This window comes from Hirundo rustica, chromosome 12 (genome assembly GCF_015227805.2).
Source record: "Hirundo rustica isolate bHirRus1 chromosome 12, bHirRus1.pri.v3, whole genome shotgun sequence".
In the NCBI taxonomy this organism is placed as follows: domain Eukaryota; kingdom Metazoa; phylum Chordata; class Aves; order Passeriformes; family Hirundinidae; genus Hirundo; species Hirundo rustica.
In genome coordinates this window covers 4078592-4102305 of record NC_053461.1, presented here as the reverse complement: position 1 = coordinate 4102305, position 23714 = coordinate 4078592, and the positions used below count along the sequence as shown (strand labels likewise).

The 23714-nt window shown below is 52.6% G+C and overlaps 2 protein-coding genes across 3 annotated transcripts in view; one reads left to right on the top strand and one right to left on the bottom strand.

The window, feature by feature from the left end:
- Nucleotides 1–3480: 3480 nt before the first annotated feature.
- On the top strand, nt 3481–10655 carry ALAS1 (5'-aminolevulinate synthase 1). 2 transcript variants are annotated; one of them, XM_040075953.2, is made up of 10 exons: nt 3481–3760; nt 4517–4723; nt 5702–5857; nt 5939–6161; nt 6633–6817; nt 7381–7560; nt 7731–7895; nt 8979–9247; nt 9699–9861; nt 10379–10655. In XM_040075953.2, exons 1-10 carry the CDS (start codon nt 3562–3564, stop codon nt 10537–10539), a joined length of 1908 nt encoding a protein of 635 aa, XP_039931887.1. In that variant the 5' UTR covers nt 3481–3561; the 3' UTR covers nt 10540–10655. The 2 variants fall into 2 exon arrangements, with proteins under 2 accessions (XP_039931887.1, XP_039931886.1); XM_040075952.2 differs by having other exon boundaries at nt 3482–3760; nt 5693–5857.
- Nucleotides 10656–15012: 4357 nt separating this feature from the next.
- Nucleotides 15013–23714, bottom strand: part of TWF2 (twinfilin actin binding protein 2) — a 29975-nt gene continuing 21273 nt past the window's right edge. The window contains exons 4-9 of the mRNA XM_040075959.1: nt 23384–23479; nt 22519–22623; nt 17391–17516; nt 17147–17297; nt 16616–16737; nt 15013–16450 (exon numbers count right to left, since the gene is read on the bottom strand). Coding sequence (XP_039931893.1) covers nt 16283–16450; nt 16616–16737; nt 17147–17297; nt 17391–17516; nt 22519–22623; nt 23384–23479 — 768 coding nt within the window. The 3' untranslated portion in view covers nt 15013–16282. The remainder of the gene's footprint in view (nt 16451–16615; nt 16738–17146; nt 17298–17390; nt 17517–22518; nt 22624–23383; nt 23480–23714) is intronic.

The window sequence follows — 23714 nt, the reverse complement described above, 5'->3', positions numbered from 1 at the left end:
GGCCAGCTGAATAAATTTTTTTTCTCACACCAGTGCTATCCCCTCTGCTTAAACCCTTTTCCTCTTTTATTACCTGTAACTCTGCCCTTTCTGTACTGCCAAGCAGGCATTCCTCCCCCCCTACCTGCTGTACCTGCTGCCTCTCTCCAGTCTGAGCCTGCTTCTTCTCTCTCAGGATGAGCTCCCTGTTCCCTCCCGGGCTGCCACTCGCCCTGCTGCAGACTGTCCTCCTCCTGCAGCGTGACAAACAGCATTTGCGTGGCACCTCATGCCAGTTTCTCCTGAGCCCTGTAGGATGGCGGTAATACATTGCCACAATTAACATCCTTAAACACCGTTTAATTAATCCACTGAAGCCCTAAGAAATTTTAATTAACAGCAGCTTTATTAGTATTTACTTCACCTTCAACACGTAAGCTCTGGCAGTATTTCCAAAGGGAGGACACTGGCAGAGCAGTTGACAAGACACCCTTTTCCCAACCTTTCCCTGCTCTGTTGCTCCCAGAGCTCCCAGCCAGCTCTGTGCACTGACAAGGACAGTTCCTTCAGCAGCCCTCCAAGATCAGGGTCGGGTTAATGTAATTCCGTTGCTCTGCGCAATTCCTGTCATACACAAGGTTAAATAAATTCACCAAAATCCAGCTTTAGAAGAAGCGTTATTGCAGAGTTTGATTAAGAGCACAGACTGGAGGGGAGTCTGACAGCAAGCTGAGAGTTCTGCCCCATTTGGAGATCTCCGTATCGTAGCCAAGGTCGCCGTGTCTCAGCTGCCAGCCTTGAATGATGTTTGTGTAAAAAGCAGACGCTCCTCAGGCTTCACGCGCACTTCTGAATACAAACCCTGAATTCCAGCAGCCAAGCAGACTGATGCACTTCACCCCTCAGCCCTACATGGCGAGGTGCTGCTGTTCAGATTACCAGGATAAAGAAGGATTATCAGATTTCTGTGGGATCTAACCTGCTGTGGCTGGTGTCCAGGCAGACAAGCTCTGCAGCCTCTTGCAGCAGATTTGTGCTCATTTGCACAACACCTTTCTCTGGTGCCTCTTACAATAAAACAAACATTCCCCTCTGAGCTAAGTATCATGCACAATTGTTAAGGGAAAAAATAGGAGGAGAAAGAAAAATGCTCTCAACATACTACAAATCAAGCTTTTTGGACTTGATTCCTGTTGCTAAAACTGCAATTAACCTCAGGAGTACAGGAGTGATCCCTTAGGTCCAGACATTTTGACTGTGCTCTAAGGACACTTGTCAGGTATCCACAAGTTAGAATGCCATGATGTTCCCTCAATTTTCAGAGTAACTGATGTGATACAAAGAGTCAAATGCTGATGTTCCAGGGAATGGGGACAGCAGTAAGCTGAAATACAGACCAGGTGTCTTTAAACTTCAAGTACTAATTAACTATTATTTTTCTAAATACTTGAGCCATCTAACACTAGCCAAAACCCAGCTGTGGGGAAAAAAAAAAAAATCTTCATGAGCAACTGAACTTATAATTCAAAACACTATCCTGGTAGTATCAAATGACCAGGACTCCTGCTTTCATAACTGCTAGAGAGGCTGAGGTCAAACACCACTGCCCTACTTTATCATCTATCTACAGAACAAATTAAAACTAGTGCATATCTGGTTTAACAATGCTAATAATGCATTCCACTGACAAATACTGAGCTAACATCTGAGCATTGAGACTTCTTAAATACTACTGTCTTAAATTTCTAATAAGCAAGAAGCAAACTGTGCTAGAAACACACCTACTAAAGCCCTACTAAAGCCCAAATCCCACACCCCGCCTTGTAAAGCCCCAGCTAACTTTCTCAGGGCTTTGTGAGTAGTACATGAGGGCAGAACTCTGTCCCATTTCCTGCCTCAGAGCTTGGTAACACACTGGAGCTGACATCAAATGTGACATTTGCCTATGAGGTTTTCCCCCTGACCAACTTATTCAGATCCCAAAGTTTACAAACTGCATGCAGCATCCTCAAAGCGAGTCAGTGGTGAATAAAAGAGGGTCAGGCAAATACCTTGCTGGTTGTCCCCCAGATAACTCCCTCTGACAGAGGAGTTGTCTAAAGATTAATCTGCAGTATCTAAATGCTAACCAACACTTCCAGAAGTGTTTTTTTATAGCAACGTTGTCTTCAGCAGCCACAGTCCTACACAGGCTTTGTATTTTCTCTACTCACGCTACAGCGAGCACCTTCTAGTAACCACGCAATGTGACTTCATACAAGGCAAGAGCCAAGAGTGACCTTTAAGAAAGCTCTCCTCCACACCTGTTACAAAACCCACTCCTGCCCCAAAGTGCCCAAGACAGCTCTTGGCTCTCTACCCAAATCCTGTCTTCCGTGAAATTGTTTCACAAGATGAGGAAAAAAAAATGCGTTGTCATTTTTCCTTCTCCATTCTTTCCACACTCGAGCAGTCAGTGCTTACAGGAAGTAGCACCACTGTGGTTTGAATGGCCACACACACAAGAATTCCTTTTACCATTACTCCCACACACACCAAATCTCTTGTAAGCAAACAAGCTTTAATGTCCATTGCAAACCAGAGAATGAAGAGTCCAATTTTGCTTGTTGCTGTTGTTCTTTTCCTTCAAAACCCGGCAAAAATGCAATGGTGAAAGTCTGAGCATGGCCTAGAGAGGAGCTGTAAGATTCATACCATCTGCAGGAAAAGTAAGAGGAGTTCAGGATCCCACCACCACCACCTGAGCCCTAGGGCACGGGCTCTGCAGGGAGTCCGAGGTGCATTTAGGAAGAAGACACCGAGAGGCGTCTGAGCAGCGCTGGATTTCCCCAGCGCAGCTGACTCGCCTTTTCCCACGAACGGGCGCACTGGGGTGACCCCCAATCTCCTGTCCTGGGGGCAAGGGACCCCAAACCTTCTGGGAAACAAGCACCGCACAGCCTGGGGCTCTGGAGAAACCCAGAGCGGCGCTTCCCGTGCGGACCATGGCCACAGAGCCCCCGCTCAGAGCCGCCCGCCCCCATCCCCTCACAGACCCTCAGCAGTGCCCAAGCCCCCTCCGCACCCCTACAGCGCTGGGGGAGCGGCTCAGCCTCCCCCACAGCCTCACAGCGCCCCTATTCCCCAGCCCACCCACTCCAGCCCCTCAGGAGACTCAGGGATCCATCCCCGTCCTCGAAACGCCTCCAGCCCCTCACGACCCCCTGAGCCCCGCCATGTGCTCGGGACGCCTCCAGCCCCTCACGACCCCCTGCGCCCCGCCATGTGCTCGGGACTCCTCCAGCCCCTCACGACCCCCCGGAGGTCCCTCCATGTACTCGGGACTCCTCCAGCCCCTCACGACCCACCCCCCAGAGGTCCCTCCGTACCCTCAGGCCGCCTCCAGCCCCTCACACCGCCCCACAACACCCCAGAGCCGCGGGCGCCGCCCCCGCTCCCTCCCCGCGCCTGCGCGGCTCCACCGCGCCCGTGCCGCGCCCCCGGGACTATAAAGGCGGCAGTGCCGGGAGCGCGTACCGGCGTCGCCTCCCCGTCGCCGGTGTCGCTTTGCCGTCATCTCCGGTGTCCCGTCCGGCAGCAAGGATGGAAGCGGTGGTGCGGCGCTGCCCGTTCCTGGCCCGTGTGTCGCAGGCGTTCCTGCAGAAGGCTGGGCCGTCGCTGCTGCTGTACGCCCAGCACTGCCCGCGCATGATGGAGGCGGCCCCGCCGGCCGCCCGCGCCCTCGCCACGTCCGCCGCCCGCGGGCAGCAGGCGGAGGAGGAGAGCCCCGCGGGCCGCCGCGGTGAGTACGGCCCGGGGAGCGAGCCCAGGGTCACACACGGGCCCCCGGAAGGGGAAAGAAAGAAAACAGACATGGCATGTCACGGGAGGAAACTTCTGGAATAGGCAGCTCCGAGGCAGGGGTTGCTTAATCCTTGAAATGTCCGCGGTAACGAAATTTGCGACCGTGACACGAATCAGGAATCAGGGATCGGCCCTGTTGGGGCGTCCTGCGGCGAGCCCCGGGTGGGGGATCCGGGATCCCGGATCTCCGAGCGGTGTTTCTCACGGTACTGTGACCCTTCACGCCACCCGGGAACATTCCTTGGGGAGTTCTTCGGGGGAATAGGCTGAGGCTGGCAGCTGAGGAAGCTGCATGGATGAAAAATCTCAACTCCTCGAGAGAAGATCACAGAATCCCAGTTAGGTTAGAAAAGACTTCTGAGGTGGAGCCCAGCCTATGGCTGAATACCCCCGTGTCAACTAAACTGTGACACTTAGTGCCACATCCAGTCTTTCCTTAAATATTCTCATTGGGAGTGAAAGAGATGTATTTTTACCCCTCAAAGCATACGGTGCTAGATCTAACATCTTAAATCAGATACCCCTTGGGTGTTATTGGGATTTTGTGCTTGTATAAATAAAATGTGATCGCTCAGTTAAATAGTTCTGAAGGGGTCCTGCCAAATTAATTGCAAAAGTAATGGATCAAAAAACTGAAGTCAGTATATTGAAATGATCAAGCTAAAGTGTTTTCCCTTCTCTGTCCCCATCTCAGAGGCCAAAAATGCCAAAGAGGTGGCCCAGCAGAATGCAGAGGGAACCCAGCCTCCTGCCGGCCACCCACCTGCCAGCGCTAGCCAGAGTACAGCTACCAAATGCCCGTTCCTGGCTGCTCAGATGAATCACAAGAACAGCAACGTGTTCTGCAAAGCCAGCCTGGAGCTGCAGGAGGATGTGCAGGAAATGCAGGTGGACAGGAAAGGTACGTCCTCTGTGCACTGAAGCGGTGATTCCTCCCGAGAGCTTCTGGTGCCTGACTTGGCTCTGGAGCGTGCCGGGTCTGGCAGGCACCACTGAAATGATGCGGCTGGGCTTATGGGAGACTGCAGGGAAAAGCTGCTGGAGATTGTAGGTGTTAATGACATACCTGTGACGCTGTGCAGGGTTTCCCTGGGTGATTTTGATGTGGGAATACCGTGAGCTGTATTTTGATGTGCTGGCTGGCTCTAGATGTGGGAGTCAAGCTGTTACGCTCGCACCCAAGCAGATGCTTAGATCTGAAGAGGGCTTTGCCCAGATGCTGGTTTAGAAAGAGATTTTCTATCCAAACATGGAGGAAAGTGTTGAGGCACCAGGCGAGTACCAGCACAAATCCAAGCTTGAAAGCAGGCAAACTATTTTAGGGGTGGGGGGTTTTTTTGTGTTTATGGAACTAAAGGGTGTTGGCTGGCTTGCAATGGTAGTGCTGAAGGGCTGTCCTTCAAAGGAAGGAACTTTTCAACAGTATCAGTAAAGCCTTGCTGCCTGTCTCAGGAGGATTATTTTACTTTTCTGTTTGCCTTCTGTGGCATAGTTTTTTTAAAAATAAGTCTGTGCTAACAGAACAAAAAGGAAGCAGCTGACTAGAACTCTACCTTCAGTTAGGTGTGTACCAATCCTCTCAGGTAAATGCTGTAGCTGTATAGTGTGGTTCTGAGTCATGATGAACCAAATATGTTGTAAGGAAATTGCCTGTTGTATTGTGATTAATTAGAAAGGCTAATCCTGCTGTCTTGTCCAATGCAAATTTGTAAGCAAATAAGATAATTGATCCTAGAAGGATCAATATTGTGTTTTGGGCATGTCCTTCCTGAAGACTGAAATGTTGGTTTTACTTAAAATGTTTGCTTTACTGAATTCCATTTACTTCACTCTGTTTCAAACCATACAAACTCTCTGAAATTTATTACAGTGTCTGTAGGTACAGAATTTGCCAAAATACCAAGTACTTCCACAGTGAGAAAGATTGAGGCTGACGGAGAAGAGCAGAGTGGCTTGCTCAGGAAGTTTAAGGATATTATGCTGAAGCAAAGACCGGAAAGTGTCTCTCATCTGCTTCAGGATAACTTGCCAAAATGTAAGAATGTCTGGCAAAATCCCCAGAGGCCTGGTCTGTTGTGATTATTTCCCGTGTGCTGAAGTCTCTGTCTCCTTTCAGCTGTATCCACCTTCCAGTATGATCAGTTCTTTGAGAAAAAGATCGATGAGAAGAAGAAGGATCACACCTACCGAGTGTTCAAGACCGTGAACCGGAAGGCGCAGATCTTCCCCATGGCAGACGACTACACCGATTCCCTGATCACCAAAAAGGAGGTGTCTGTCTGGTGCAGCAATGATTACCTGGGCATGAGCCGGCACCCTCGTGTCTGTGGAGCAGTTATGTGAGTGATGCCCCGTTCTTAAGAGGCATTTTCAAGCTGTATTTTGTGGGAGGGCTTCTGAAAATCTGGTTTCTTAACTGTGGTAGATAAGTTGCTTCTGATATGATTCTTGGTGTGCAAGTTAAGGTCGCACTTGTTTCTTGAGTTGGGGTGGGTCACTTAGTGTTTAGATCCAGGGCCGCACTGTGTGTCCTGGTCACTGATTGTGCACCTTGGATCTTCCTTAGAAGCCCCCAAATGTTACCAGATAAACTGGATGGTATCTGATTATCTGCAGGTGTAGATTGGTCACTGATTTCTGACCTTACTGGACTCCTGGGTGTGCAGGTTACTCAAAGACCCAACAGCTGCTTTTGCTGCCAGTTCTTTTTCAGAGCAGGCTTAGAATGTACCAGAGTGTTTTCAGCAATGATCCTTTACTCTTCTGTGTGTCCCACAGCAATGCTAATGCCTCTCTTGGGCCCTCTCTAGGGAAACACTGAAACAACATGGTGCTGGAGCAGGAGGCACGAGAAATATATCAGGAACAAGTAAATTTCATGTCGACTTGGAAAAAGAATTAGCTGATCTACATGGAAAAGATGCAGCACTGCTGTTCTCATCTTGCTTTGTAGCCAATGACTCCACTCTCTTCACTCTAGCTAAAATGCTGCCAGGTAAGATCTCAAACTGCACCTCTGTTGCCACAGAAACACAGCCTTGCCCCAAGCTGTTGTATGTTTTGCAAATAGCTGTCCAAAGTGAGGATTCACCCTAATCCATCAGCAGAGTATGGTTTGCTGGTTTTAATACCATAGTCAAGTTATGGTCAATACAAATGACAATACCAGCCTACTGAGACTGAGATCAGTGAGCTGGGAACTGCTGGAGGCATTAGACAAGAAGGGTCTTCTGTTCTTGTGTTTAAACTCTGCCTGAAAATGAGACAGCAGGAATTTAGTGTCCTCCCACTGGAAGGGGTAAACTGCTCTCTCACTTCAGAAGTTAGGAGAGTTAGATAACTATTTTCTCAAGCTCTCATTTGTGTTAGTTTGAACACCTAAAATAAACCTCAGATATTATTCTTGCTTCAAGATCTGTAACTTGCTCTTTTGATCAAGAACATTACTTTCAAACAAGCTACCCTTGTTTCCTGAACTCTTCCCATACATAATGAATGCAATGCTAGGAATCAGTTAATGCTTTATATACTTAAAATGTAACTGGGCTGTTTCCTCAGGTTGTGAGATCTACTCTGATTCTGGAAACCATGCTTCCATGATCCAGGGGATCCGTAACAGCCGGGTGCCAAAACATATATTTCGCCATAATGATGTCAACCATCTTCGAGAACTATTGAAGAAGTCCGATCCATCCACCCCTAAAATTGTTGCATTTGAAACTGTTCACTCAATGGATGGTAAGCTGAAATCAAAGCCTCCTCTCCGCTTCTAGGGCAATTAGTCCTCAAATCGCCTGTGTTTTAGGTCTCAAAGTGTGCAGTGCTGTAGGGGTTGTCTAAAGGTATTTCTGGGACTTATCCAGTCATACAGAAAATCCTAAACTGCCCGTCACTGCTTTGGTTCCTAGGTGCTGTTTGTCCTTTGGAAGAGCTGTGTGATGTGGCCCACGAGCACGGGGCCATCACCTTTGTGGATGAAGTGCACGCTGTGGGGCTGTATGGAGCCCGAGGAGGTGGGATAGGAGACCGGGATGGGATCATGCACAAGATGGACATCATCTCTGGAACGCTTGGTATGCACAGCCTGGCACTCCTGCAGGAGCTGAGGCAGCAAAGCTGCTGAGCAGCCAAATTAAGTTAGCTCAAAATCAGTCTAGTCAAATGGACTTGTTAAGGGCTGCTGGGCCTAGGATTTTTTTAAAAAGCCCAAGGGATTTAAGTGTGCCCCACAGTTTGAAAAGCTGTTAAGCTACTTACATTGCCTTAGAAATAACTAAGGTAGCTTTGTGTGGGGTTTTCCTTGCAAGCTAGCAAAAAGTCCTCCAGTGGCATGTTACACAACTCAAGAAGAAATTCAGGTGAGAATGCTAGTAGAGCAGTTCCCTATATTTAGTAGTACTTAGTTCCTTTATGTGAAATGGAGTGCTCCTAATCTAGAAACCTGAGATGGGGAGTTATGTAAAGAGATTTGGCAAGTACTGAAGCAACTGCTATTATCTGAGTAGAATGCAGGCTCAGGAGTAAGTTTACTGCTGCAAATTGGAAGGTTATTTAAACAGCTTTCAAAACATAAATAAAACTTACTAGAAAAGTCCATGCCCTTTGGAACTTTAAGTCCTGAGTTACAGCCTAATAGGAGCAGAAGTGTTCACCAGGCACCCTAGTTCTGTCTGTGGCCGTGTTCTGCACTCCAAACATTTGGAAAGGACGGCTGGTATCAACTGCACAATTACAGTAACAGCCTTCTCTGCTCCTTAGGAGCACGGGCTATTTCTAGCATCTCTGAAACAGATTATTTTAAATCTGCTGAGAGCCTTAGTGTTGATCGCTTGGGGTAACTGTTCAAGTCCCTGCTTGATGATTGGGCTTGAAAGGTCTTCCCCAAAATCAAAACTTGCTTGTTTGAGAGAGGCATGAAGTGTCCCTGCTGTGCAGTAACTAGATCCATGCTATCAAGACTGGCTTAAAAACAAAGCTGTTACATGTCCTGAGTAAATACAAGATTATCGAGCGGGGCTGGAACACGCTGTGACTACATTACCTGTGTGGTCAGAATAACCCATCCCTCCGAGTGAAAAGCTCCAATACTTCAGATCATTCCAACAGGTGGAAACAATAGGTCCGGTTACCTTTTTATTTCTTTTTTTTCCCTTCAGGCAAGGCATTTGGCTGTGTGGGAGGCTACATCTCCAGCACCAGCTCTCTGATAGACACGGTTCGCTCCTACGCCGCCGGGTTTATTTTCACCACGTCCCTGCCCCCCATGCTGCTGGCAGGGGCCCTGGAGTCCGTGCGGACGCTGAAGAGCGCCGAGGGGCAGGTGCTGAGGCGCCAGCACCAGCGCAACGTCAAGCTCATGAGGCAGATGCTGATGGACGTGGGGCTGCCCGTGGTGCACTGCCCCAGCCACATCATTCCCATACGGGTGAGGACTCGGGGTGCTGTTAACACGGGGCTGTGGTGCCTGTTCTGCTGTCCATGAGCACATTATACCTTCAGGTATTAGCTACTGCCTTGGCAAAGGCCAGACTCGCCCTGTGTTGCTGAGCGGTGATGTGCCAGGAGTGTGGCTTAAGATTAAACCTGGTGTAAATATGAAATAGAGGGGGAAAGACTGTGGATTTCATATGCTAATAATGTACAGAAAATAAGGAGACTGCTAACAAGCTAGTCGAAAGATTTGGGTTGTAAACAGCTACCTGCCTAGGCTGTTCTTATGCCCAGAGTGCTCTGCAACACAGACTTCTAGCCTTTTTTTCTGACTTACATGTTATTTACCAGCCCTGTTGGATTCTTAGAGCTTGCTGAGTTGGGCCGACAGTTTTACCGGCTCTCATCTTTTGGTTGATCTTGTAACTTAAAATTTTAAACTTCAGGTTGCAGATGCTGCTAAAAATACAGAGATCTGTGACAAGCTGATGAGCCAGCACAGCATCTATGTCCAAGCCATCAACTACCCGACGGTTCCCCGTGGAGAGGAGCTGCTGCGAATTGCCCCCACACCTCACCACACCCCTCAGATGATGAGTTATTTTATCGGTGAGTGGACTCCTGCATCAGTGCAGGGAGGATCCTGCCTGTCTGTGCAATCTTTGTACTACAGATGAAACTGGGAAGCACTTAAGTTTTAGATGTCATGAGCTGAGCAGTGGCTTTCCGCTGCTGCAGCACATTCTGCACTCTTCCCTGCTTGGAGTGTGAGGTGTGAAGGCCAGTGCAGACCTATACCCGGCCAGGGCTCTGCTCATGCATTGTCCAAACCAAACTTCTCATGTTATGTGGATCCCAAACTCAGCTGTCTTCAGCTGAGCTGTTTACTTGCCTTGAGCATGGATCTGTCCAGAGAAAGCAGATCCCTCTGGATCCTGGCAGGAGAGGTGATATGAGGATATCTGAGACTTGGTTGCAGCCCAGTTGTTTCAAGAGGTAGATTGTGTCAGGGTGAAATCCTATTATCCCTGCTCACTTGTTAGGAGAATAAATATGCTGACACTCCTGCTGCTTCTCTAAAGCAATCCAGTCTTAAGCTTTGATCTTGCTAAACTTTTCTTAACAGAAAAACTGCTGGCTACGTGGAAGGATGTTGGTCTGGAGCTGAAACCACACTCCTCAGCTGAATGCAACTTCTGTAGACGACCCCTGCATTTTGAAGTGATGAGTGAAAGAGAACGAGCCTACTTCAGTGGCATGAGCAAACTAGTATCTGTCAGTGCATGAAAGTAACAGTGTTGTTGTCCAGCTCTAGTATGGAGTCAGTAGCATTTTTTAATTGCTCAAGTATTTTAATTGTAGCTGAAGCACTACGCTCTGAAAATAAATTTCTAGAGCCATGATGGCCAGTTGTGTTTGTGTGCTTCTGTGTCCCTTCCGTAACTGGAACTGAGGTCTCAGGGGGTGGGGAGGCATTTGATGGAATAAAACATTGCTCTACAGCTTAATGCCCCTCAGCTGAGCTACTGCCTGTCCAATGACTATGCCTAAAGAACTTCAGTGGTGCTTCCTGCACAGGGTTTATTTTATTATGGAAAGAGAAAATAGCTTATCTGGGGCAGCTTCCTGAAAGCATGCAGGTACAGTTCCACATGCCCACTCTAAACCTTAAGCACCTTGAGAAGTGTTCTACAAGCAGCTTGCACCCATGTTTTGGGAGGCAAGCATTTAGAACGGGTTCTGCCGGATGCTGTCTCCCTCTGCTACCATCTTCTTCCTTTGCAGCTGTGTGCACAAACATTTCCCCCTTCTGGCATTCACTACACTGAGGGAAAAGGTGCTGGTGGAACTAAATGGTATTGTCTGACTACGTGACAGCTAAGGGGGTGGTGTGGCAGGGGCTGGAAAAGGAAGGGGTGTTCACCAGTGCAGGTGCTCAGTGCCTCCCTGTGTCTCTGCAGGTCTGCATGAGCTGCTGTTCAGTGTTTTCGTGTAAAAACTGTCAGCAAGCAATATAATAGTTCAGGTCTCAGAGAAGTCATTGTAGGAGGACATCAGCAGTGCCCCTGCCGCCCTTCTGAAACCTTAGGCCTGTTACACCCATCTGCCTTCTTATTTCATGCTTTGGTGAACAGCAAAGGCCTGCTTTGAGCAGGGGCAAGTAATTCTCTGGGTGAGCACGTGTACTCAGAGGTCAGTACTGGCATGAAGTCAAGCAGAGCACTGAACTGCTCCTTGCAGGTGCAGGCATGTCCAGGAACTGCTACAGTGGCTTTCACCAGCCCCTGAACTGCCACTCTCTCCCATGGACTCTTGTTTCCTGGCTGTAAGGAGCCAACCTGGCACTTCCCCCTGCTGTCACGCTCACGTGTGTGTGCTGTGAGGCTCCCTCCCACTGGGGATCCATTATAACATCACAAATAGCCCTGTGTGGTGGAGATAGAATCCCAAATTAAAGCAAAACCATCAGCTCTATCAGCTGGAAGTCACCAGTTGTTTAAGCATGTACTGAAGCACCCTGCTATTCTCAGAAGAGTTTTTATAAAACATTTGACTTTCCAAGCAGTCAGGTTACTTTGAAAAAGCTCTTTGCCAGCTAGCCAAGGGGCTGCTGCTGCCTCTGCCAGGTGCAGCTGTTCTGTAGATGGGAGGACGTGATCCGCCTGGCCTTGCCATGAACCATTTGTGGCCCAGAACTCAATGCATGTGCATCTGTTATAGAGCTCTTCCCATTATCTTTTAGGTTATATTACTCCATTAGCTGGAGACATAAAATAAGCCACAGCTCCTCCATCAACCTCTCCCTAGGACCTTGTCCCCAGCACCCTAACGTGCCAACAATGTCAGTGCAAACTCTGGCAACAATCTGGGAACAGCTGTAAGCAATCTGTGTGTGGGAGATAACACACGTTGACTCACACATGGGCATATTCTGACAGTAACAGGTCACGTGTCTTTCTAGTTTTTTTCACCGAAAGCTTTCAGAATTGGCCCAGTCCATTTTACAAACCAGTTTATAAGCCCAGTTCTTCTTCCTAGTTTTTATAACAGCAACTCAACACTTCATACTACCAAGGAGAAGAAATAAGACACAGAAAGGTACCAGCTACCAGAAACCTCCACAGTTCCTCCAAATTAATCACAGGAGAGAACCAAACCCCAGGATTCAAAGCTGGCAACCTTTGAAATGACAGGAACACGAATAACCTCAGCACGTGGCAGCCAGTACCTCCACACCTCTTCACATCAGTTGTGACAAATTACCTTTAGCACTAGTGTTGGCAAGCAAGAGCGTGAAAGCAGAACCAGGGCACAGCAAGAGGCCAGCAGATGTCCATCACTTAACTGTGAAAGAAAAGCAAATCCAATGGCACATGGAAAGGATAAATTCTCTCCAACGAAAAGACAAAGAAAGAAAAAATAAACACATATTGTTTCCCAGCAAAAAAAAATTGAATGGGGGGTTGTATAAGTAGGGATAAGTTATGCAAACTTTAGTTTGGTTCCTGGAAAAAATAATAGAGGAAGTAATCATTGAAATATGTTTAAAGTCGGACAATGGCAGTGGCAGTGTGAGGAAGCACGAATGCAGCCATAAAGCCACGGCTAACATTTGTCATGGGGCAAAATAATTCATCTAGTTAGATGTTGTGTAGCCCTAAACTCAAACCCTCTCTGTTTCCTTACACAAGGGAGAAACCCCAGGTGCTACAGGAGCAGCAAAACCATTCCCAGTGCAGGCAGGAGCGTGTGCTCCCCACTGCTGGGAGGAGGCTGCAGGGGGTTCCCTGGGGCATTATCAACACCACCAAATTCACAGCTCTGGTATCCCTGATGCTTTGCACGCCTTTATTTTGGGACACACCCCTTGCACCGTGCCCTGGCCTGCTGCTAGCAGCCAGGATGGGAGACGTGAGAGTGGACTCACCACAAACCACTGCTGCTGGGGCACACACTGGCACAAAGCACCGAAAGCCAAATGCAAGGTATCCCCTGGCCCAGAGCTGCCAGCCCAGCACCAGCACGGCTGGACTCCTGGTTATTTAGGATGTTCTGTGCCCCAGCCAGCCTCCAGCTTGATCCCAAACCCTCATCATCCTCAGGCTAGGTTAGGCACCCTCCTCTCCACCCAGACCCCCAGTCCTGCACAGCCCCAGGGGGCTGATCCCAGATGTCCTCACCCCCACAGGTAAAGAGCCTCTCACTCCCTGCTACTCCTACCTGCTTCCTGCCGCTCCCCAGGGGTTGCAGAGAGGCACGGAGCTCTAGAGAGGGACAAGAAGCTCTTGAGAGGGACAAGGAGCTCTTGAGAGGGACAAGGGCTCATCTCCCCTTCCCACAGGCACCTGAGATTTCCTAGCCCAGGTGCCAACTGGCTCTTAATTCACACGTTCAGCTTACAACCAGGTGTAACTCTTTTGCAGCCCCTCTGCTTCAGATCTCAGGGGAGCAGAAGCCAAAGGAGTTCGCTCCTCTGAGATCTGGACCTTTCCCACTCGGGAATCCCATAAGGAAAAGCATCATAGTCCTACCATTTACTCTGCAGCTCGTTTGCTGTGGAGTGCATGAATCTTTGTGAGTCTTAAAATCCCTGAGCTCATCCTGAGGCAGCAGCAGAGACTCTTAGCTCAAACCTTAAAGAGAAACTGAGACAGGAAAGGAAGGCATGAGGTGGAAAGAGATGGGGGACAGGAGATAGGATGTGAGGGGACAGGTGACAACAGAGTGGAAGGAAGATGGAGAATGGGCTAGGACACAGAACAGGACGGGACAGGAGACAGGATGAGACAAGGTGGGAAGGGGCCCGGCCTTTGAGCTGCTCCTGGCCATCTCCCATGCCCATGGGCCCTTGGCACAGGGGGGCTGCCACCTGGAATGGCTGCACGGGGTGGGGCAGTGAGCGGCACAGGTGGGAAAAGGGGCACAGCCCTCACTCGCCCTCGATATTTGGGCAAGTTAAAAATTACCGAGCACAGAAGGGGAGTAAGATCCGAAGGAGAAGGGTGACTCAGCTTGTCAAATGATTCTGGTGGCGTCAGCCAGGCTTATTAGCATTTATATACAGAGGAACCTTTCCTGCACTGAGGCTGCTTCCTGCATACCAGCATCTTCCCGCTTTGGACTCCTCCATGTCAAAGGGAAACTGATTCAGGGTTGGATTTTTTTTTTTTTTTAATTAAACCTCTTTTTTTTTAAAAAAAACCAACTTTTTACAGCTGGCTTTGCAAATCTTCCATCTCATCCTGGGCATGGAGGGTAAAGCTGAGCCATGGCAATGCCCTGACCTGGGTGAGGAGAGGGAGGATTTGGAGCCTAGGATGCAGGCAGACCCCACTGCATTCCCAATTCTTCTCTTGGCTCTGCATCCTCCTGCTTTCCCTCCCCAGAGCCAGGCAGGAATTCACTCCAGGCAAGGGAACAGCCCCAGGAGCATCTTCACAACCTTTCAAAATCACCAGCCATTAAAACAAGGAAAGCTGGGCTGAGCAGGGATGCTGCCTCCTGCAGCCGGCTCGAGCTCTGGGCGCTGCTGGAGTGACTCAGTGCAAAAATCTCTGCCAGGCCTTGTGGTTGTGCCAGACCCCAGGACTGAAGCGTGGATGTCCCTCAGGGTGGTGGGGGCTGGACCCAGCCAGGGCAGGCGGGTTCTGAGAGCTGCTGGCTCGTGATGTCCAAGTGATTCGCTTCGCAGCTCCGGAGCCCACAGCTGCTAAATGCCCAAACCTGGGGAACCCAGGGGATCTCCAAAGAGCATCAGACTGTTTTAAAAATACTTTATTCTTTAGAAAATACAGCGTTCAGTACAGTGTGCTCTGCTCCCCTCAGCTTCAACCTCCTGCCTCCGCCGAAGCCAAGGCAACATTGGGACGTTCACCGCCACGGCTGGAAAGCAGAGGGCGGGTTTCACCGACCCCTTTTCCATCCTCTCAGGGAGGCAGGTGGCTCTCGAGCCCTTGCTGGTACCCAGCAGCAAGGTGCTCTCCCCCCAGGCCCCCGGTGCAGCCCAAATCACAGTGCCAAGCTCGGAGCGTGGAGCCAGCGATGGCCCTTGGTGGCCCCGGGGGCACACGGGGGCTGTCGTGCTCCCCCACACAAGGCTTTGGGGTGGCCCATGTGATTATTGAGACATGGGGCTCCCCCAACCCAGAGACCCAGCTGAGGACCTGGGGGTAAGGTAGTGGTGGGGGCTGGGGAATGGAGAGCAGGGGACCAGGGCTCAGGAACCCCTCAGCTCCCATCCTAAACAGGGATAGGGCTGAGTCAGGGCTCTAATAGCTCCTTCTGAGGGGAAAACCTTACTGGGGCAGTTCAAAAAGGGGATGCAAACATCACCCAAAGGCAGAGCGACCATTCTCCAGGTCCAGGCTGAGCTCAGGACTCAGTGGGGAACCTCCACCTCCCGCTGCCTGGCTCTCTGCAGGGAGAAACTCCCATCCCAAGGAAGCAAAGCCCACCCCACAGGGGGTCCTGCCCGCACCCTGAGGGGTGTGGGATCGCTCCAGGCCTGGGGCAGAGGGGCCGTGCACACCAAGAGCGGGACAGGGGAACAAAGTCTGGAGGCTGAGGGGGGCAGGGAAAGAAGCCTTTTCTCTTTTCAAACAGGAATCCCCAACGCTACCCCCTTCCCTTTGCATAGAGCAGCTTTCAGGTGAGTGTGCCTCGCCGTCAGGCAGGGACACCGAGAGCGGTGGCTGCGATCCTGAGGGGGACAGGAGCAAGGCTGGGGACACGGCTCTGCTGCTCCCCTCCTCCCCCCGCGGCCCCGGGGCTGCACAAGGACACGAGGAAAAGGGACAGCGACGACCCCGAACCCTCCCCCTCGCTCTGCCCCCAGGTGCGACAAGCCATCCAGATGTTTAAAAAAGGAATGAGACAGGAAAAAAAAAAAAAAAAAAAAAAAAAAAAGGTAAGAAAACAAAACAAAACAAAACAAAAAGGCTGAGATGGAGGGAAAGATCCCCAGGTCAGCGGAGAGGAAGGCGGGAAACGCCGCAGGGATGGTGTCCGTTCGCCGCTGGCCCCGCGGGATCTAACTGTCCTCGCCGTTCTCGCCCGGCCCCTTGATCAGCCGCTTGTGTCCCCGCTTGCCCACCGGCCCCTTGGGCTTGGCGAAGGCCTGCTTGAAGGCGTGCTGCTTGGGGTGCACCTCCTCGTACAGGAACTCCGCCGTCAGCTCCGCTCCGTCGTCGATCTCGATCTGCCCGGCACCGGGAAACGGGGGCTTAGCAGCTCCCTGGGGATCCGGCACCCACCCTCGGGGCACCCGACTGCCCCCAGGCCCCTCAGAGGGGCCGGAGCGAGGCTGCAGCGCAGTCCCTTGGCAGTGTCCAGCTCCATCACCTCTGGAGGGGCTCACACTCACCTTCTTGGCTATCTCCAGGCAGAACTCCTGCTCCACGGTGTCAAGCAACCGGCTCTTGCAGCTCGAGTAGAGCATGCGCTCCTTGATGCTGCACTTGTAGCCAGGCATGGAGTAGATGAAGACTGCAAAAACACAGCAGGGGCTTGTGGCGCTGCCCGGGCCCATGGCCAGAGAGCGCCGGCTGCATCCCGCCCTGCTCACGGCTTTTCCAGCCCAGAGTCCCAGGTAACATCCGGCAGCGGAGGGTGAGCATCCCATCCGTGGCCCCTCCCAAATCTCCCCTGGCACTCCTGCAACACCGGAGGAAACCAAAGCGCCCGCCACCGAACCCTCTGTGGCAGCACCCGGACACCTGCACTGCACACGGCACCAAGGCCTTTGCCAGCACCCACCAGGGAGGGAACTGACTCAAGGATCCCTCTTGCACCACCCCTATCCCCACCCCTGCTTGCTCCCCGTGCAACCAACGGTCCGGGGAAAACAGGGATTGGCACAGGCTCCAAACGCCTTTCCCAGTGCTGAGGCTCTCACCAACAGACTCCAGGTAATCCCCCTCGTGTGAGTGCTTGTACAGGAAGAAATGGTAGCGAGCAGAGTCTTGGGGGATCCTCTTGGGCAGGTCAGTGATCTCCGTGGGGCTCGTGTGCACCAGGTCGATGGTCTCCCGCTCCAGATCCAGCTTCTGATGGACAGAGGGGACAGGGAGCGGATGGAAGTGAGAGATGGCAGCAGGATGTGGTGAGCAGGGCACAGAGAAGCCACGTGAGGGACCTACCAGCTGGATGTAGTTGATTTTCTTCTGCTTGAGAGCCTGGATGGCTTGCTGGGCATCTGGCTGCAGAGGGAAGGCCAGGCCCTGAAGCGTCTGGTGCTTGCTCTCCACGCTGATCTCCGTCTTCACCTGGGGATGGAGACCACCTCGAGCGTCAGGGCACAGTGGCAAAGGGCAGGGAAGGGAGAAACAGGAAGACCAGCTGGTTCTGCAGCTAAAGGCTTCTCATCCAAGGAGGTGTCTGACACCTGCCCCGCAGGGAGCATGGCATTAAACCACAGGGGGTCAGCCAGGCTCAGGAAGGCGGTGCCTGTCACCATCCCACCTCTCCAGGACATCACCTGGCCCCAGCCATGCACCCCCACACCTCCTACTTCACTCTCAGCAAAGACCAGCTCAAAACCAAGGCTTCCCAGTGGGTCCCTGGCAGGGATGCTGTGACCAGCACCGGCACGTGTCCTCTCCCATCATCTCCGACTGCAACCTGTGGGTGACAGGGGAAGCCCTGAAATCACAGCACTCAGCTGGGCACCCCACCCTCCTCAGGGGCCTTAACTGCAGCAGACAGACATTCCCTCCAACGCCGGAGTTGGGGATTGGAGATCCACAGCTCAGAAAGATCCCAGCTGCTGTTTTCCCCAAAACCCTACAAGGCAGAGGCTGGCAGCCGCATCCCGAGCAAACCCCCTAAGTCCAGGAGACCAAACCCCACTTCAAAGAGGGGAGAGAAAGAGATTGCAGAGGCATCAAATCGCTGCAGGTGCCTGCATCCAGCCACAGCAGGGGTCCCTGCCGGGGACGGGGGGAGAAGGGCGGGACGCGCCGGGCACACCATACCTCCTCGGGGTCGGGGTACTCTACCAGCGATGGGCAGCAGCAACAGCCCCCCACCATCTGCCACAGAATACAGGGAGACGGCGTCACCCCGATGGCAGAGGAGCCCCTCCCACCTCAAGATCCCCTCCCAGGGAAACACTCCAGCAACACCATCCCAGGTGCTCTGCAGTGAGCGTGGGTCCCTTTCTTTTGGGATCGGTTTTGGGGATTTTGGATAGAGCCCAACCTTTAAGTTTTTTTGGGTTTTTTTCTTTCTTCATTTCCCTCCCCCCTGATAGAGAAAAGGAAGAAAAGTCGAGGCATGCCAAGAGAAACACGAGAGTTTGAGCTGACATCTCAAAACCACTGGGCAGCACCGAAGTGGGTCTCTTTACAGGCTGCCCTTTGTCAGAGCAGCCCCAGGCAGCACCCACACTCCGGGGAGATGATGCCCGGAGCACAGCATGCAGGAAAAACACTGCCAGGAGAAGGAAAAACCGGGCATCAAGCGGGCAGAGCAGCCTACCATCTCAGTGCTCGAGCCTTGGGAACAGGAATCCTGCCAGCGTGGGGAGAGGAGACACACTGTCAATGGCACCCGGCGCAGGGAGGGGGGCTCGTGTGAAAGGAGACGGGGTGGGGGACACACGGATGTGCCAGGAGGAGGGAGCTGCACCACCTGGAGGACGGGGAAGGCTGATCCTGGTGATGTGGGCAAGGAGAGCAGCAAAAAACCACGCAGGAGATGCCAGTGCTGGGGAGGAGCGGGAGGGACAGCCCGGGCAGCCTGGGCATGCAGGGTCTCCACCAACATCCCTGTGCAGAGCCCTTCCCTGCCCCATCTCCTCCTGGGTGCCCAGTCAGGGTGGCCCCAACCCAGGGTCTGGAGGAGTTCCAGCACTTGCAGCAATAGCTTTTGGGCTGTCCTCAACCAAGGAGCATATATGGAAGGTTTGTGAGGAAAAAAATGGCCATGCTTATATCCATGCCAAGCATCCTGGAGGATGAGCAGGGTGTTGATGTGCAGCTCTCAGGAAAGGGAAATAATTGCTCAGGTGGGCACAAAGTCCAGCTGACCTCCAGCTCTGCTGTCCTACTATCCCCCAGGGTGCCGTGGCACCAGCAAGGGCCTGACAGGGATTCAGGACACACACAAGTTCACCTGGTCCCACGCTGTGGAGAGGCGCAGCACAAGGACATTACCACTGCAAACACCTCCAGAACTCAGCCTCCTCTCCCAGAAATGCAAGAAGCCTGGGAGAGTTACAGTGGAACCACAGAGACCTTAGCTCCAACAAACAGCACACTGAAGTCCAAAAACACCAAGAGATGGAAATTTGTCCCAGCAGCATCAGCTCCCCGATATACCTCTGCATTTTCTACTCCTCCCCTTATTCAAAAAAGCAGCTGCCTGAAACGTTCCCCAGGGCACAGCCTGGGAGCAGTGCATGGGACAGCTGAGCACGTGCCACATCCCAGCCTCCCAACACTGCCAGCAGCAGGCTTGCCTGGGAGGTTATTCTATCTCCTTTTCTTTTGGTTAGATTTTCTCCTCCTCTTTCATCCCTCCTGGCGTGGCGCTGACCCTGCCTAAGGAGCATTTCTCTGTCTTATGGCAAAATCCTCCTGGGAGGGTCCTGGCAAAGCACCACCAACACTGTGGGGCAGCTGAGAAGGACGCTCCCTTACACACTGCAGTGGCACCCCCATCTTTGTTTCTTCTCAAGTCTCCTGCCTCCTCTCCCAGCCCCAGGGCTGCCTTCCTCTGCCCCAGGGGTCTGCCAATAGGAAATGCCCAGCTCCCCCTCCATCCACGTTTCTGAACCTGCAACACTTCTACAAACACTCCCCAGTCGTGGGTGTTGAGCTCAACGCCAAATTCAAAGCTGTTTCTTAGCCCCCAGTCTGCTGACAACTATCAGCTCAGTGAAGCTGGCATTTTCCAGCTATTAAAAAATTATATATAAAGCAGGTGGCGCATTTCCATGAGCTCCCACCCAGCTATCACAAAGGGGGTTAACCCATGACATCACCTCTGTCTATCCAATCCTCAATCCATAGCCTAAACCCTGCTTTCCCAAGGGCTGGGCAGCTCCCTGGGGGATGCTGAGTCCTTCCTTGCTCGGTGTCACAGGCCGCTGTGTGGCACAGGTCACTGCCCTCACCTGTCCCTTTGGGCTATCCTGCCCTTCTCTTCTCTTCCCATCCCCTCTCTGCACTCATCTGGGGGCTGGGGAGGATCCCAGGCAGCTTCTGCCTGACCAGAAACACAGCCACCACGTGTGGGATGAAGGCTGCAAGTGTTCCAGTCTCTTGGAAGGTTGTGAGTCAGCAGCATGAGAGGGGAGGGACCCAGCAGCAGCTCCAGGCGAGGGGCACAGCAAAGCACTTTTAAAGGAACCGTGTCCCTTGCGTCCCTTCTGAAATCCCAGTGGATTGGTTGGACACGAGGTGATGCACAGGGCCCTGCCCCTTGCAGGGGCCTGGGCAGACACACAGAAGTGCTGAGGTCAGGGCTTGCCCCAGGGCCGATTCCCAGGTCAGTGCTGGCCCTCACCACTCATTCCCACGGACTGGATCTGCTCCTCCAAACTCAACTGCCACGTGCAAGCACACTCCAGCCCCCAGAGCCTGTGCACAAGGGACCCTGCCAGCTGCAGGCAAGGAACAAGGCTGGAGGCATCACTGCACCGAGCAGGGCGTGGGGTGCTACAGGCTGTGAGCTGCTCCTATTCACTCCCCCTCAGTCACAGCTTGGTGGGGCTCCAGAAACTGCCTCAAAGCTCCATTTACTGGAAGTCCTGAGATTTCCCACCTTGGGGAGGCCAGAACAGCACCAAGCACCAAAATAATAGCTCCCACTGCCTCCTGCTCCGTGTCCGAGGCGGAGCAGCTGCAACACCAACCCAGAGACCCCTCAGCACACCCAGCACTTGGCTGCTTCCCACCTTTAAATCCACAGGCAAAAGTATACTCATCTTCATCTCTTTCTTAATGTCAGTGACTCCTCCCTGTGGCCCAGGCTGACACATGTACCCTTTAAATAACCCCCAACAAACCAGACAGCAGCAGCATCTCCATCCTGGGGCTGCATCTCACAAAGGCTGGGAGGGAAGGAGAATGAGGCAGATCAACGAACATCACGAGCACCACTTACCTGGGCCATGCAACCACGTAAGACACACCCCAACAGCCCCCCAAAACTACTTCATCCTGCAGCACAGGCCAGACAAAGCGATGGCAGACCACAGAATCAGCTGAGTCAAAAGGGACCCTCAAGGATCATCAAGTCCAGATGTCCCAAGGTGCCAAACAAGCCACACAGTCACCATCAGCACCTCTGTCTTCTCCAAACATGGGCATCTCCTTGGACCCTCCACAACAAACTCTGCCCAGGCCCTCCAGGCTGGGCTAACTCCCCACGACCCACCTGGTGGACACCACCCCTTGGGTGGCATCTCCCAAATGTCCCTCAACTTTGCCACCTGCAGACCTGCTTTGGCAGGAGGAAATCACCCCCAGGCCTGCTTCGACAGGTAGAAACCTCCTGCCTCATCTGTGCTATTAATTAACGCCGTGAGGCTGATTGGCTTCACATCTCCCACGCGTGTCCTGATCCATCCATGGGCGCCACAGCAACAGCACAGGTGGAAGAGAGGGATGCTCCCCTAGAGAGGAAAGCTTTCCATGCATAAGGGAAATTCCCACATCCCCTCCCAAAAAAATACTGCTTCCAAGAGGCCTTCCCACGCAGTGAGCACACCCCCTTCTCTGTTCAGCGTGTCACAGCACCGCAGAGGCTGTGAGAGGCCAGCAGGGAACAACGCTGGCACAGCTTGTGTGCCCCCAGCCCCACCCTGCACCACTGCCACATCCTTTCCAGCACATAAGCCCCCAAATACAGGCTAGGATCTGTATTTCTTGGGACAGCATCCCTCATAATTATAGACATAAAGGAAGTGCATGGGAGAGGATGCTGCTGCAGCCCAAAGATAAGCCTGAATTCCTCCCTATCTTCAAACTCAGCTCTGCCTTTTGCTCCAATACCCACAGGTTAGAGACCTGCTTTCAGCCCCAAACCATCATCTGTCTGTCAGTAAAACAGTCCTGAGCTCATGTCCAAGCAAGGGGAACAAAAGAGTAAATTCCCCTTTTTGCTACCGTTTGACCGTGCGGGCGCTCGTCCACCTTGAGAAGGATAGGAATGGTTTAAACAGCAGAGAGCAAAGTGAAAACGAGCCATCCCTTTCAGCTGAATGCTCACTGCCTGCCCAGAGGGCCCCAGGCTCCTCTCCCAGGGCTGCTGGACACCCACCTCGTTGATGCGGATCTGCTGGAGCTCCTGCTCGGCTGCGGTCAGCGGGGCTGGGGCCGAGCAGGAGGACACGTGCTTCTGGTAACCGCTCAGGGACACGTCCTCCTGCAGACAGAGGCACGGGGCAAGTGTCACGGGGGGTCATGGCTGCAGGGCTGGATGTTCCCTCGGCCCTGGGGTGAGTCTGAGCAACCCAGTGAGTCTCGGGCTCCCTCCTGACCAGGAGGATCAGCCTTAAGGCTCTTGGATTCCTCCGTGCAAATCCCACACTCGATTTGTCTGTTCTGACCACTCTGCCCCTCCCCAGTCACCCGTGGCTGTGGCAGGGGGCTCCTCTGGCTCTTTCACGAAGCTCATGAGCATGGAAGTGAGAGGGAAAGGCAGAGCCCACAGCCCAGGAGCAGCAGAGGGACCTTGGAGAAGAGCAGGAATGCTCCCTGGCTTCCACCAGTACCAGAGGCCCCAGCAGAACTGATGTCCAGGAGGCCCTGGCTGTGCAGTTCCCTCTGCTCATGGAAGAGAAGGAGAAACCTCCATGCAAGGCAGCAGATAACCCCGGTGTGGAGGCAGCTCTCGCTGCTGGAGTGACACTGCCACCACCTGGCACTTCTTCTCCCACTCAGCGTGAAGCTCCACATCCTGCAGCCTTCCTCCCACCTCTTCCAGCTCTCTATCCCAGACCACAGCCACGCAGGGAGGAGAAAGCAGCACTGGCCAGGCAGGGAGCAGCGTGGAGGACCAACACCCTGCTGTTCCCTCACCGAACACCAGCACCCCACATCCCACCACCCACAAACTGAGCTCTGGACAGGCTGCTGAAGCTCAGGGTCAGGCCCAAAAGGTCGCCCAGAACCCACCACCGTACCTTCACTGTGCCAAACATCTCATCCTTTATGTGCCCCCCGCCAAACTCCTTCTTCACGGTGGCTCTGGTGGCAGCGTACAGCATCTTCAGCCGGACCTGCCAGGACAGGGGTGGCAGTGCCGTCACAAAGGGGACCAGAGAGGTGCCCAGTGCTCCCAGCCACCATCCCACCACAGGCTCCACACGCCTCAGCCTCTCCTGAGAGCACCCACCCAGTTTCCAGCTCAGTCTGATTTTCGGTGGCAGCATCCCTCGGTAGGGATCAGCTGGGAAAACCCACCAGCACTATTTCTGTGGCTGCAGCCTTGCCAAGAGCTGCCCACAATCCATC